The following is a 15,000-nucleotide window of genomic DNA, read 5'->3' as shown; positions in this document are numbered from 1 at the left end:
AGAGCGCCAACAGGCTGTCCCAGAGCGCCAACAAGCTGTCCAGGAACACCAACAGGCTGTCCCAGAGCGCCAACAGGCTGTTCTGGAACAACAACAGGCTGTCCCAGAGCGCCAACAGGCTGTCCTGGAACAACAACAGGCTGTCCCAGAGCGCCAACAGGCTGTCCTGGAACAACAACAGGCTGTCCCAGAGCGCCAACAGGCTGCCCGGGAACGCCAACAGGCTGCCCCGGCAGGCCGAAATGGGCCGGCTGGTCCCCGTAGAGCTTGGTGTTGAGGAACCAGCCGGTCCTACGACCGCTCCTTCCGTAAATCTTCGCGAAGAGGCCGTACCTTCCGTCGATCGTCTTCAAGGCCTCGTCCTCGTACTTCAAGACGACGTCATCGGAAGGAACGTCGTTGACTCCATCCGGAACAGCGCCATCTGAAAATCAGTATAAAAGGAGTATGACCTCGAAGGCGCTGGGTTATTCTTAGAACAACACAAGGAGGGTGAGAAGACCGACAGTCTCTGTTACTTCTCCACAATCACTGAATCCGTTGGCCTTGTTAAGAGTTGTATGAAGAAATCCGAGCAGATAAGAAAAGTAAAGCTAAAAAAAAAAAAAAAAAATGCTTGTGAGAGGAAAAAGAAGCTGCTTTCAAACCCTAAAACGAAGAAAAGAAAAAGAGTTTGTGAAAAGGCAGATTCCAAAATGCAGAAAAAAAACTGATTTGTGATAAAGCAGCTCCACAGGTTAAGCTCCTGGCAGGTCCAAGACATGTCCAAGAGGCTGACCTGGTGGCTGACCTGGAAGAGCAAGTGACATCATAGGGATAGGCTCCTGCACAGGAAGTGGTCTCTTGTAGAGCTGTCTGTAGGGATGTCCAGCGGCCTGTTCTCCGCCGTAGATCTTCCGGAAAAGATTATATCGGCGTTCGGGAGACTGAAGTTCTTCCAAGTCATAGTGCAGGAGAGCGTCGTCCGAAGAAAGGCCTCTGGCGACTACTACGGCTTCGTCTTCTACAAAATGGGAGAGAGAAAGGGTTCGAACGTTTAATTTGAGACTTTTTCCGCAACAGGTCGTTAAAGTCGATTGATCGTTAATTCAGCAGAGAGAGATACGACCACGTCACATCTGCAACATATGGCATTGCCTCTTCCTTAATTAATGACCTCTTTACCGTTAACCTGACTCCTAATGAGTAAGCCGGTAATGAGGTCAGTAAGTTCAAAGTTTTTTTTTCGGAGGGTGAAATTCAAGTGCAATTTGACTTAATTTTTTGTTTTAACTGAGTATAAATGAATAATGGTGATATTATTATCATTATCATTATTATTATTATAATGATGATTATTATTATTATTATTATATATTGTTGATTGTTATTCATACATACATCATTATGGGAAAAACAAGTATAATAATGACGATATTATTGCTTTCTCCAGGAATGTATATGGGAAATTATTTCGAATATTGTTTTGTATATGATAATAAATTTAGGGAATTTAGATTCAATCACCTGTGTTAAGAGTTTTTTTCAGAAACTACTGACTGTTTACGATAAAATTTTGAGTTTCAGAGATTTACAGTTTTACGCATTCATGGAGTATATATTACAGAAACGTGCGCGCGTGCACACTTACTAATACACATACAGACACATATAAATAAACATGCATATATACACACATATATACGCACACAGAAACACCAACATACAATATATATATATATATATATATATATATATATATATGTATGTGTGTGTGTATATATATATATATATATATATATATATATATGTATGTGTGTGTGTGTGTGTGTGTGTGTGTGTGTGTGTGTGTGTGTGTGTGTGTGTGTGTGTGTGTGTGTGTGTTTGTGTGTACATATTTGTATATATGTATATATGTATATGTATATATAATATATATATATATATATATATATGTATATGTATATATATGATATATATATACATATATGTATATATGTATATGTATATATATCTAATATATATATAATACATATATATAATATATGTATATATACATATATATGTATATATATATATGTATGTATGTGTGTGTGTGTGTATAAATATGTGTATATATGTATATATATAATATATTTATAATTTCATATATATATATATATATATATATATATATATATAAATAGCAGGGATGACGAATGAGGGCGGCCATATCGTGAGCACGCCGCCCTCATTAGCTTATTTCGTTAATGACCTCTGACCGTCACGCTGACCCACGGGATCACTCCACCTCGAGTCACGGTCCCGCTCGGACGCTGCCACCTCCCGGGGCCACCACTACAGGCCCCCTGCCGGCCTACCCGCTGCCTGGGTCTACTTCTGCCCAAGCCGGCCACTTAGAATCTCCAACCTCCGTCCACGCTACCATCGACCTCCCATCGCCAATAAAGAGTGCAACCAGACCGTGCGTTTCCGTCGTCCACCAACGTGGGGAACCAACCAAACCTCTGACAGACTGGTAACAGCGATGGGATGTCTCAAAGGCGACCCTCACAGATTGGTGACGGACGTAGCTTCTTTCGACCGATGCGTCCAGCGAGAACAACCAGCTCGAGCACCTCTTCTCTCCGTCGACCACCTCCTCTCTCCAAACAAAGCTGTAAGTACGCCATAGGCAATTCTTTCCCTTTCTTTGTTGTTGTTTTTTCAACCTGTGCAATGTTTTTTAACGTTTGAACAAGTGTCCGTGCTTGTGCATTTTTTTTTTCTCGGTTATCTACCATATTTCCTCGTCATGGTAAATTACCTTTTTTAGGCGTGTTTTTTTTTTTTTCGATCTAACGCGGTCCTGCTAAATTAAAGCATAGATGCGTAGCTTATTAATTAATATTTAATTATGTGGGTATATTCATGCGTGCATTTTTATTAAAATTCAATTTTTTCTCGAATACTCTATGCCCGCGTGGATGTAGACGTTAAACTGTCACCACATTCTAGGCATATTTTCTTATAATTAATTCCCACTGCATTAACCGAGGCCTTATTGACGTAATTTTCGTCTTATATTAATCAGTGCATTTATTTCGGCTCGGCTTAAACCACTCAGTAGTGGGAAAATGTACTGAAATACTTAGAACATGTTGGAATTGTCCGCAAATAAACATTTTTTTCACAAGACCTCTCTTTCTTTAAACCCCTTCCTTCTACATTTCCCTCTCCCTCTCTACCTAATTTCAGTGTATCTGTTCTGGTCACTAGCATCAAACATTTTAGTGTCGTGATATTTATTTTTAAAAGTATATATATTTAAACAGAAAATAATAATTTAAGGGCGATACAATTTGTAAGTGTGATTCTCATCTGACATCACTATATATATATATATATATATATATATATATATATATATATATATTTTTTTTTTTTTTTTTTTTTTTTTTTTTTTCAATTTAATTTGTATTTTCATAATTCTATTATCAAATAAATTTGTGGTTTTGATAACACGAATTAATATTTCACGATAGTGATAATGTTACTTAAGCTATGCATAAATGATAGCATGAATAACTGTATGTTGTGTAGATTTAAGATATGCATTTCCTCAAGTTATATCAAGTCGTATTCATTTCATTACAATTGTTCTTTTTCGTTATCGACATTTTCATGCTCGTGACTGTAATATCTAGGTAATTCTGTAGATAAATGGGACCATCTATTTTTCCGCATTTATTACAGTACAATCAGTAGATGATATTACATTAATATATATTCAGCTATTTCATACTTAACATAATGAATTCTTAATTTCAAATAATTGTGATTCGATTATTTAATTTCTCGGTCATAGTGTGCTTATTTTTCACGCATTTATTTTGTTATTACGAGCTTTCGCTATTTTGAGCAGAATATTCGGATATAAACCTGACTAGGATCTCACGCAGGTAGAATAGTCAACTCTGGTTGCCATCCGACCCTGCCCGCGACTAGAAAATACATTATATTTATTCATATTTCTATCTTTATTCAAATTATGTCTCACTGTTAGCAGTTGATTTTATATCAACTTCTACGATTTAGTATTGTTCGTGATTTTTGTTATCATAATTCATCCATTCTTGAGAAATTGCCATCCGAACTATTTTCTTTTCCTCTCTCATGACAATCGATAAGATGCTGACCGACTTCCACATCTTCATTAATTATGCTACATCGCGAACATCCTTTCATCATTACAACATGGTCCTTGTAACGACCCCAGGCTGGGCTCTGGACATCTTAATAGTGTTTAAATCGAAGTCCTTACACGTGCCCAGACGCTCACTTATCGTCCAGCTGCGATCCGGCGCCCGTACTGCGCCCATTGCTTTACGACTATACGTGAACTTAGCGCTGGCATTACCCTACAGGATGGGATGCCCAATTTGCATAATATTTCTGCTGCGTATGTGCTATTCCCGGTGGTACCTCTTAACCTGACAGTATGGTGGGGTACTTACCGCTTTTCCTCCGCGGATGCTTAAATATTATGAACTCATAACCACGACGGTTGTCTTATCGGCCGATCAGTTGTCCCAAGAAAAGCTGACCCGTAGTGTTTGCCCCATGCGTTGCTCTGCAAGCTTTGTCTGTTCTGTAACGGACTTGTCATCTTTTCATCAATTTCACATACTGAAAGTAGTACAATTTTGTATGATTTCGCATAGCAGTTGATTTAATGTTGCAAAAGAGTGTTCTTTTCATGCAGTCAGATTGGTATCTCTTTTCCTTACACGATAACACTGTTTCCACCCCCGCTGACATACCTACGTCCCCATCCTCTCCCATACCCCTCACCCCACTGCTACCCTTAACTGCAATATGAGTATATCTTATAGACGACTTGTCACACAACCCCCCTGCCCCCTTTTCGCCTTCTTGCCTCTCTGTGCCTGTATCTGCCCTCGGTGTACTTATTTCAGAAAACGTCAGCGCAGCTACGTAAGAATGGACGCAGCCTGCCAGGACACATACCAGGCACCGGCCGACGGCAGGAGCGCATGGCGCAGGACGCGATCAGGAGGAAGCCTTATGGATCCAACACCGCAAAAGTTCGGTATCACCACATCAGCAACACACATTAGCTCTGCGCCAGGCATTCAGTGACTCCACCAGGACTACAGCGAGACGAGACCGCCTGCAGAAAGGCGTGGTAAGCTATCCACATCAACCCTGAGGCACCCGACACCGCCGCCCGAGGCCAGCCAGTTTCCACAACCGTGGAGGTCCCGTCGGGTAATCAGACGGTCAGCCGTCTGTTAATTACGTCTTCGCATATTATTCCTGCCTTATCCACTGCCTAAGCATAGTAAGTCCAAGTTGCTGCCCGTTGAGGACGACGGGTGGGTGCGTGTGCCGAGAGGTCTGAGAGTGGTCAGGGGCCTTCTACGTCACGCCTCCTACTAGCAGGAGTGACCAATGAGGATGTAATAATGGTAATGATAATAATGATGATAGTTATAGCAATGATTATAATGATAATAATGATGATAGTTATAGCAATGATTATAATGATAATAATAATAATGAAAATAACAATAATAATAATGATAATAATAATAATTATTATTATTATTGTTATTATTATCATTATTATTATTATTATTATGATAACAATAATAATAATAATAGTAATATTAATAATTATGATAATGATGATAACAACAATAATCATAATGATAACTATAATTGTTAATGATAATAATGATAATGATAATAAGAATGATAATGACAAAAATAATAACAATAATAATGACAATTATAATAATGATATTAACAATAACAATAACAATAGTAATAAATATAATAACGGCAACGATAATAACACTAATAATAATGATATGGCTAATAAAAGTAATAGCTATGATTATAATGATAATATAATAAAGAATTATAATAATAATAACAGTGATAATAATGATAATGATGATGATGATGGTGATGATAAGAAAAAGAACTAGAACAAGAACAATAACGGTAAAAGGAATAGTAACAATAATGATAATGATAATAATATTGTTAATAATGATAATAATAATAGTATCAATAATACTAATGATAATGATAATAAAAACAATGACAATTATTATGATAATAATAATAATGACAACACGTAGATAGATATAGATATCGTTATAGATACGTTTAATATGGGTGTCAATATAGATGATACATTTATAGACGTTAAGATATACTCAAAGATTTGTGTGTATGCATCTGTTTTTAAATAAATATTCGTAGTGTGTGTGTGTGTGTGTGTGTGTTTGTGTGTTTGTGTGTGTGTGTGTGTGTGTGTGTGTGTGTGTGTGTGTGTGTGTGTGTGTGTGTGTGTGTGTGTGTGTGTGTGTGTGTGTGTAATGATACACACATTATTGATACTTTTATTATAACGTATGTTTAAACGCAGACGCATACATACACATATATGTATATCTTAACGTCTATAAATGTATCATCTTTATTTACACCTATATCAAACGTATCTATAACGATATCTATATATATTTACATGTTGTCATAATTATTATTATCATAATCATTGTCAGTGTTTTTATTACCATTATCATTGTTATTACTATTATTTGTAAATATCACTGAGTACGACAAACGGCTAAGAAGGAAGACCGGAAGCACCCCCCCCCCCTTTTTTTCCCCTCACCTTTCTGAGCCTGATCGGCGCTCGAGGGGAAGAGGCCGTTGAAGATAACCCACATGACGATGAAGACGCAAGCACACACGGCGAGTCTCTTGAGCAGCCTCGGCAGCACCAGCGGAGGAAGCCATGAAGCACTTGTAGAGAGCAGCCCGTTGCCGTAAGAGATGCCCTTCGCTAGGAACTTCCTCAGCAGGGACTGGCTTCGGGCCAAGCGGCCTCTCACACCTTCCTTCTTCGTAGGGAAACGCTGCTTGGGGTTCGCGAGACTCCCACGCCGGCTGACGAAGTAGCGCGGCCTGTTGAGCCAGTCGTAGAGGTCATCGTGATACTCGAGGGGCGCAATCTTGAAGGCCGTAGGAAAGGGCGTCGGGAGGGAAAAGGAAGGGGCGTCGGGAGGGAAAAGGAAGGGGCGTCGAGAGACGAAGGGAAGGGACGTCGGGAGAGAAGAGCAGCGCCCGCAAGCAAGAGGAACAGGAGAGAAGAGGAAGGGTGCGTGGGGGAGAAAAGAAGGAATGTGAGGAGGCGAAAAGGGGCGTCGGGAGGCGAGGGGAACGGCGTAAGGAGACGAAAAGGACGTCGTCAGGAGAAAGGGTGCGAGGAAGCGAGACTGCAGGCCAGCTGAGACGGCGCTGGAAACGAGACGCGAATACTTTAGAGGAAGCAAAGGGAGTGAAAACCGATAGTTAATGAGAACGCCAGGTGTGGAAACACTTGCCTTGGGTGGCTCGTCTTCTCTGTAGTTGTTTTTATCGCTGTGCTTTGCATGAACCTAAATCTGTCTCTTACTCTCTGTCTGCCTGTCTGTCTTTCTGTCTGTCTCCCTCTCTGTTTATATATGCATATTATTACATGGCTGCCGATCGACCATCGACCTGCGTATGAGGGGGGGGGGGGGGTTGGTTTGCGAAGTTCTAGCTTCGCCCGGGCCTTCTAGATATGGCCCGGCCTGTGTCAGCTTCATTGTCAGTCTCATTGAGTTGTCTGACACTCGGTGCTTACCGTGGCGGCGGGATTGCCAGCAAGCGCTCCTGCCGCCATGGTGTAAGCATTTCGCATAGCCTCTTTACCAGCACGGCGGCTGTTGTGGGCGGTCCATGTCTCAGGAATTGTGTATGGTTACAATTTTCTAGGTAGTGGACTAGTGTGGCGTTCGGCTCGCCGCAGTGCTTGCAGCACCATTCATCGCGTTCGATTGTTGGGATAATCTGCCATGCACAGTGGTAACCTAGGCGCATTCTGTGAAGAATGACTTCGGTACCTCTGTTGCTTACTTCAGAGAGTGCCAGTGGTTCAGAGCCTGTGGCGTCTGAGTACCAGCTGGCCGAGGGGGAGGTTCTCGTTTCCTCTCTGTGGAGCTGCCGTAGGAAGGTACGACCGACCAAGGCACACTTCTCCATAAGTAATTTTCGGCTCGGTTTTATCGTCATGGGATTTGGGGGCATACCCCTGCCAGCGACGGCTAGTCTGTCAGCAAGCTCGTTCCCTCTGATGCCGATGTGGCTTGGGACCCAGTTGATGATAATTCTTCTACCCTGAGCAAGAATTCTCTGTGCAATTGTGAGAATCGTGGTCAGTAGGTAGATGTTGTCTGTGGGTGAGCTGTGCTGAAGACAGTCAATGGCTGCCCTGGAGTCTGTGTGTATGACCACGTGTCCTTCCCTTAGGGACGCGTGGCCTAGGGCTCCCATGATTGCAACTGCCTCTGCCTGTAGCGAGGAGGCGTTGTCTGTTACCCTCATGGATCGCGTGGCATCCCTAGCTGCAAAGCCGGCGCCTGCAGTGTGGCTCAAGGGATCGACCAATCCATCCGTGTAGTATGTTCTACTACCCGGAGGAGTGATGGCTGCAATGACCCTGTGGGCTTCTGCCTTTAGGCTAGGCATGGGGTATAGGCTCTTTTTCATTGACGGGCTCATTATGTTGAACTCTATCAGGCTCAGTGCCCACGGCGGGGCTTCGGCAAAGTCGGGGTGGGGGGAGTCCATGCCCTTAGCAAGAAGCTGTTCTTTGAGCTGATGGCGTATCAACACCCTGGCTGTATGAGACAGCCAGGAGTTGTTTGCAACGAGCTCGTTGTCTTGTTCAAGGCATCTGACTAATTTTTGTCTTAGGCTTGTGTTCTTGGGAGCCTGGATGACCTTTGACAGGAATTGTGTTGCCGTTAGATCGATTCGTGAGTCCAGGGGGAGAAGGTTTGCCTCCATCAGGAGGTTGAGGACCTTCGTCCACCTCGGGGCACCCAGAATGATCCTAGCAGCTTCATTTTGGACTGTTTCTAATTTGTCTGTGTGCTTTTTCTTTGCAGCAATTAGAGCGACTGAGGCATAGTCCACAATGGGCCGGACAGCATGTACATAGAATAATCTTAGTACTTTGTGTCTGGCCCCTATGCGTCTCCCAGTCATTGCTCTCATGACAGACAGTCTTGCTTTGGTTCGGTCAACCAGGTACTAGACCTCCTTATGGAAGGAGAGGGTCCGGTCTATCCTTACCCCAAGGTATAGGTAGTCCTTGACCCATTCTAATTCCACTCCCTGGATTTTCAGTCCTGTGCCTCGAACTCTCTGTCTCAAAGCCATGGCTTTGGATTTGGCAGCAGAGATCTTTAGTCCTGTCCTACAACACTCCTCTGACACGAGGTCCAGACAACGCTGGGCTTTATTCTGGCTGCGTGGTCCAGTGGAGGTGATAGCGAGATCGTCTGCATACGAGATGATCTGGCACCCCACTGGGAGGTTTATGTTGAGGATGCAGGACATTAAAGTGTTGAATAGGGCTAGACTGAGAACCCCACCCTGTGGCGTTCCATTTTCGAGCGGCATGTGCTGCGATAGGTGACCCTGGAATTTGACATTGGCAGTCCTGTTCCTGAAGTAGTCACCTATCCAAGCCAAGAGCTTTCCTCTGATTCCCTTCTGGATCAGGCTTTCCTGAATGGCAAGCGGACTTGCCAGTTCAAAAGCCTTCTCCAGGTCAAGGAATACCACCACAGCTGGGCCCTTGCTGATTGTGCTTAAGAGCGTGGCTAAGCTGTGTGCTGTGCCCATGCCCCTTGTGAACCCGTGAAGGTGTTCGTGCGGGGGTCCCGTTTTCCATTGAAGCCGGTTTAGTACCATCCTCTCAGCCGTCTTGGCCAGGCAGCTGAGCAGAGAGATGGGGCGGTACTTCCCCGGCTCCTTTGGTTTTGGGACGGGAACTATGGTAGCCCTCTTCCAACTCTGGGGTAGAGTGGAAGTTTCCCAGGACTTGTTGATGAGTTGCAAGAGTGCACGCTCACCTGCTAGTCCTAGGTGGGAGATAATGGGGTACGAGATCCCATCAGAGCCCGGGGCTGTGTTGGAACTGGTTTTATAGGCTTTCCTTAGTTCCCTCAGAGAAAAGATAACGTCTGAGTTATCGGGTTCGGCTGCCCTTTCTCTGATCTGAGCGTGTCTGTCTGGCTGTAGACGCTCTTGTCTTGCCCTCAGCTCTGCTGGCAGACTGTTGCTGCTCGTTCTCGCAGAGAACTCGTGCGCCAGTCTGTTAGCCTCTGCTTGGGGGTCGTGATGGGTGCGCCTCGGGGCTGAGCGGCTGGTAGCTCGCTTGAACCGTTGCCACAGCTCTGAAAGGGTGGTTTGGTGGTCGAAGGACTCACACCATTCCAGCCACTTTTCCTGCCTGACTCTGTTGGCAGTTTCCTTGGCATCCGTGACAGCTTCCCTTAGGAGGGATAGGTTGTCAGGGGTTCTTTGCCTTCGGAATAGTTTTCGGCACATGTTCACCCTGTGGTTGACCTCCCTGATCTCGTCATTGAAGTACCAGGCGTCTTTGTGACTTCTGGACCCAGGCTGAGTTTTGGGTATGGTCTGTGAGGCTGCTTCATTAATGGCGTTTAGCAGGCTGGCTTCAAGCACTTCCACATTTTCGCTTTGTGGGGGATTGTTGCATCTCAGACAGAGGGCTAAGGCGTTTTGAAACGCCTGCCAGTTGGCCTTGTCTGTTTTCCATCTTGGATTCGGTCTTAGGATTTCGGCTGGGCCAGCATCCATGAGGGTAGTTATAGTGCCGCAATGGTCACTTGTGACGGTCTCATCGACACACCAGCCAATCCTCCCCACCAGAGTCGCAGTGGCCAGGGTGAGGTCTAGGATCCCTCCTCTGACATGCGTTGGCTCTTGGGTGTTGAGGAGAGCGATCTCAGGGAATGTCTCTAGCACGTCGGCTATGTGATAGCCGGCCGCATCCGGTGCCCGGCAGGGAGCCAGGTTGGGGTGGTGTGCATTGAAGTCTCCCCCTATGATCACTCGGTCGTGTACAGCAGAAGCACAGACCTGGCTGATGTCTAAGCTTTTACAGCGTGGCCGGCTGTACACATTGTACAGTTTGAGGGGCCCCCCGGCCAGGTGAACCTCGACGGCAAGGGATTCAACATCGTCTCCACAGTGCGATGCATGGGCTATTGCGGAGCAGGGGATTGTTGCTCTCACAAGGGTGATCAAGCCTCTCTTGCCAGGTGTTCGTGGCAGTGTGAAGGCATGGTACCCTGAGAAGCGAACAGTGTCCACTGTTAATGTCTCCTGGAGCATGACAATGTCAATGTTCCTTGATCGCACTACTGCTTGGAGAAAAACGTTCTTTGCAGAGAAGCTATTGATGTTCCACTGTAGGATGCTTAGATGGTGTGTCATGATGTTACTCAGTGATAGTTACATCAGAGACATCGTCGGAGTCTGACAACTCCATTGCGAGGTCCTCGCTGGTTGAGGGCTCCTCGTCTGTTGTCAGGCTATCCTTGGGTCCACTGGGGGGTGGAGAGCCTTTGGTAGCTCTGACTTTGGTTGGTTCGGCTTTTCTCTCGGGCTTTTTCTTGGCTGGCCTTGCTGGCCTTGCCTGGGCAAGGTCAGCGTGATCTGGCTCTGGCTGCACAGATTCAGCCTGTTTTGGCTCTGCCTGTGAAGGCATGGCCTGGTTTGGAGTGAGGAGGGGAGTCTCGTCCTGGGGTGAGGGTGAGGATGGTTTTTCTCTAGCCAGCTTTCTTCCCTTCAGGGCTGCGACAGTCTGGGTCATTGCCGTCATGGCGACCGAAACTGCCTTCTCGGCCTCCTCACTCGACCTCCCCAGGGCTGTTGCTACTGCTGTGACAACAGCAGTTAACAGGAGAGTCATATCGTCCTCGTCAAAGAGGAGATGATCATCTGTTGGGGAGGTTTTTGTGGTGCTCTTAGAAACTTTTTTCTTTAGTTTCTTTTTCTGCACCTTTGGCATTGTCGGAAACTCCTTTTTGTTGGAGAAATCCGGTGTCGGCTGGGGGGCGGCTTCCTTCCTCTTAGGAGGTCGGGGGGCCTTTTCGCTTTTGTTCCTTCCCCAGACATGGGTGCCCGGTGGGGCAGGAACAAAGTCTGATCGGTTTTGAGCAACCTCTTGTCGCCTGAGGGCCGCCTTTTTCCTGACAGAGCAAGTCAGGCTCCAGGCATGATGCTTCTTGGCACAGTTGGGACATTTGGCTGTTGTGTCCCTCTTTTCCTCTTTTTTATGCCTTGAGGCATACCTCTGTGTTGTGTGCCTTGCTACAGACACCACATTTAGGCTTGGCTGTACAGTTAGCCTTGTGGTGACCGTATTTCTGGCACTTGAAACATCGAAGTGGTTCTGGCACATACGTTCGAAGGTTGTAGGTGCCCCAGTTACCCAGATCAAGGGTAGTGGTTGGGGCACCTTTCATGGTCACCAGGACTTGCCTGGTTGGGGTCTTCCCCTTCGACATTCGGGAAGCCTGCACGACCTGTGGGTGTGAAGCGATCAGCTCCACATCGTACGAGACTGAGAAGCCAAGTAGCACCATCTTGGTTCTCTTTTCCTCGGGACTTGGTGGGGAAAGACTCACTTTTCTCCCATCAGTTAGCTCCTTCGTTTCTTGGAGGAAATTTAAGGTAGCTTGATCTTTGGGCATTATGATCATGCCCTGATCTCGGGCGACCCGGATCGACAACCGGATTTTCCGTTGCAACTCCAATGCCCTGACCAATTGGTAGGCATTGTCGAAGCCTTCGGGTTTAGCTGGCACTTTGAACTGGGCGAAGCGTTTAGGGGGTCCCGACTCTTCATCAGAGTCGGTATCCGGCCTCGGACGCTTCGGCCCGCCCTTTCGGCTTTCGGGCTTGTTTGAGGAGGCAGGAGCTGATGCGGCTGGTTCAGCCTGCTCTCCCCTCTCAGTCGGGGAGGCCGTCTGTGAACTCAGGGGCCTCCCTGGCTTAGCTGCTGGCCTGGAGAGGCCAGCTCGCGAGTCAAGATCTTTGACTATTCGGTGGACAGACCCATTGGCTTCGGTTTTGTCCACCTTAGCAGCAGGGGTGACAGTGTCATCCTGTGCTTGGGGCTTTCTTTTGCCACCGGAAGGCACATATGCCTTCATGGTGACTACCGTGGTCTGGGCCTTGCGCGGTTCGTCAACTTTAAGTTCAGTCTGTGGGGGGTGTTTGATTATTTTTTCCATGAATTGGTAAGTGCTTCATCCTCTCACGCCCCCACCCACCACGGAGTCCAACAAGGGGAAGCTGAGTGTCAGAACCAGTGTCTAACAGCAACAGGAGTGATGAGAGGATATACACAGCCAATAGCCATTGTGACGGCACTCACGGACCATTGTGAGTGCCAATGGCGGCATGACTGCTTGACCCTAGCCTCCCGGGGGAGACCAGCCGATTGACCGTGACCGGGCCGGGATCAGGCCGGGATCAGGCCGCCTGTCTTGCTGGAATAGAGGACCAAAGAGGCGTGTTGCTAGCCGCAGGGCGTACTCGTTCACGGCATCGCTCAACCTCCAGGACTCCCGTCTCCACAGCGCACAAGGCTGCCACGCACGGCAAACGCGTGGGTAGGTGTAAACCCCTGGGGAGAGACCAGAGGGGATGCCCTTCCACCTACGAGACATCATTGTTTGGAGCCCTTTTGCTCAGCCCTCTGAGGCAGCCACCCAAAGGTTGCTTCACCGCAGTGAGGGAAGAGGAGTCTTGCACTTTTACCAGGCAGTTCCTTTCATCCCTCTGAAGCAACCACCCAAAGGTTGTTTCACCTCAGTGAGGAAGGAAAGGACCTGTGTCTTTTCAAAGTAGTTCCCCCTTCCCTCTAAAACAGCCACCCAAAGACTGTTTCACCTCAGTGAGGGAAGGGAGGTTTTGCGTTCTTGTCAGGCACTTCCTTTCGTTCCCCTGAAGCAACCACCCAAAGGTTGTTTCACCTCAGTGGGGAAGATAAGGACCTGTGTCTTTTCAAAGGGATTCCTCCTTCCCTCTGAGACAGTCATCCAAAGGCTGCCTCACCTCAGTGAGGGAAGGGAGGTTTTGCACTTTTGCCAGCTGGTTCCTTTCATCCCTCAGAAGCAACCAACCAAAGGTTGTTTCACCTCAGTGAGGAAGGAAAGGACCTGTGTCTTTTCGAAGTAGTTCACCCTTCCCTATAAACCAGCCACCCAAAGGCTGTTTCACCTCAGTGAGGGAAGGGAGGTTTTGCGTTCTTGCCAGGCAGTTCCTTACATTCCTCTGAAGCAACCACACAAAGGTTGTTTCACCTCAGTGAGGAAGGAAAGGACCTGTGTCTTTTCAAAGTGTTTCCCCCTTCCCTCTGAAGCAGTCATCCAAAGGCTGTTTCACCTCAGTGAGGGAAGGGGGGTTTTGTCCTTTTTGTCAGCTGGTTCCTTTCATCCCTCTGAAGCAACCATCTAAAGTTTGTTTCACCTCAGTGAGGGGGGGGCGGTAATCGGAAACCATTCCGGACGTCTAGACGGGAGCGGTCGCCTGTGTGTAGGGCAGGGCCACAAACCGACCGAGAAGCGGGGCGGCACGGGGAATGGTTACCCCGGCGGCCCCCGGCCGGCTGCGTGGCGCGAGCCCGCGACCTTTGCCGTGCCCAGCTGCGTATGACCGGCAACTAATTGCATGACCTGACACCGCTTTACTCCGATTTCGACGGACTAACGGGACTCGGAATACGTGGACGAGACATGGGGATTTGTTCGGGTTCAGGTTTCGGTCTTGTCGACTCAGAATGGGTTGTATGGGGAGTAAGGACGAGGGAGGGGGAGAACGACCTTGGACGGACTTGTGGAAGGAGGTGACTATGGCTGGTCGGTGGTCGGCGGAGCCGGGTTGTGGTTACGATAATTTTAACTTTTATGTTTGTAAGTTGCCCTTATTAATACTCCTGTATTACAGTATAGGTATATATCAATATGAATATTATTTCTGGTGTTTTGTGACTTATATAAGTTTGCGGATGAGGTGATTTTTGTACATGTATGTTATCCGGTGATTGGTGTAAATACAAATTAATTATAAATTGGCTTTATACTCCCT

General features: G+C 46.5%; 1 protein-coding gene across 1 annotated transcript in view; it reads right to left on the bottom strand.

The window, feature by feature from the left end:
* The window catches only part of LOC125035760, a 17,615-nt gene extending 10,180 nt beyond the window's left edge, over positions 1 to 7,435 (bottom strand). Inside the window, exons 1-4 of the mRNA XM_047627993.1 lie at positions 7,386 to 7,435; positions 6,674 to 7,299; positions 779 to 1,003; positions 1 to 424 (exon numbers count right to left, since the gene is read on the bottom strand). The exon at positions 1 to 424 is cut by the window's left edge and continues 549 nt beyond it. Coding sequence (XP_047483949.1) covers positions 1 to 424; positions 779 to 1,003; positions 6,674 to 7,299; positions 7,386 to 7,435 — 1,325 coding nt within the window. The remainder of the gene's footprint in view (positions 425 to 778; positions 1,004 to 6,673; positions 7,300 to 7,385) is intronic.
* Positions 7,436 to 15,000: the final 7,565 nt, after the last annotated feature.

Source organism: Penaeus chinensis, chromosome 1 (assembly GCF_019202785.1).
Source record: "Penaeus chinensis breed Huanghai No. 1 chromosome 1, ASM1920278v2, whole genome shotgun sequence".
In the NCBI taxonomy this organism is placed as follows: domain Eukaryota; kingdom Metazoa; phylum Arthropoda; class Malacostraca; order Decapoda; family Penaeidae; genus Penaeus; species Penaeus chinensis.
The sequence above is the reverse complement of the archived record's forward strand: the minus strand, read 5'-3'. Positions and strand labels throughout refer to the sequence as shown.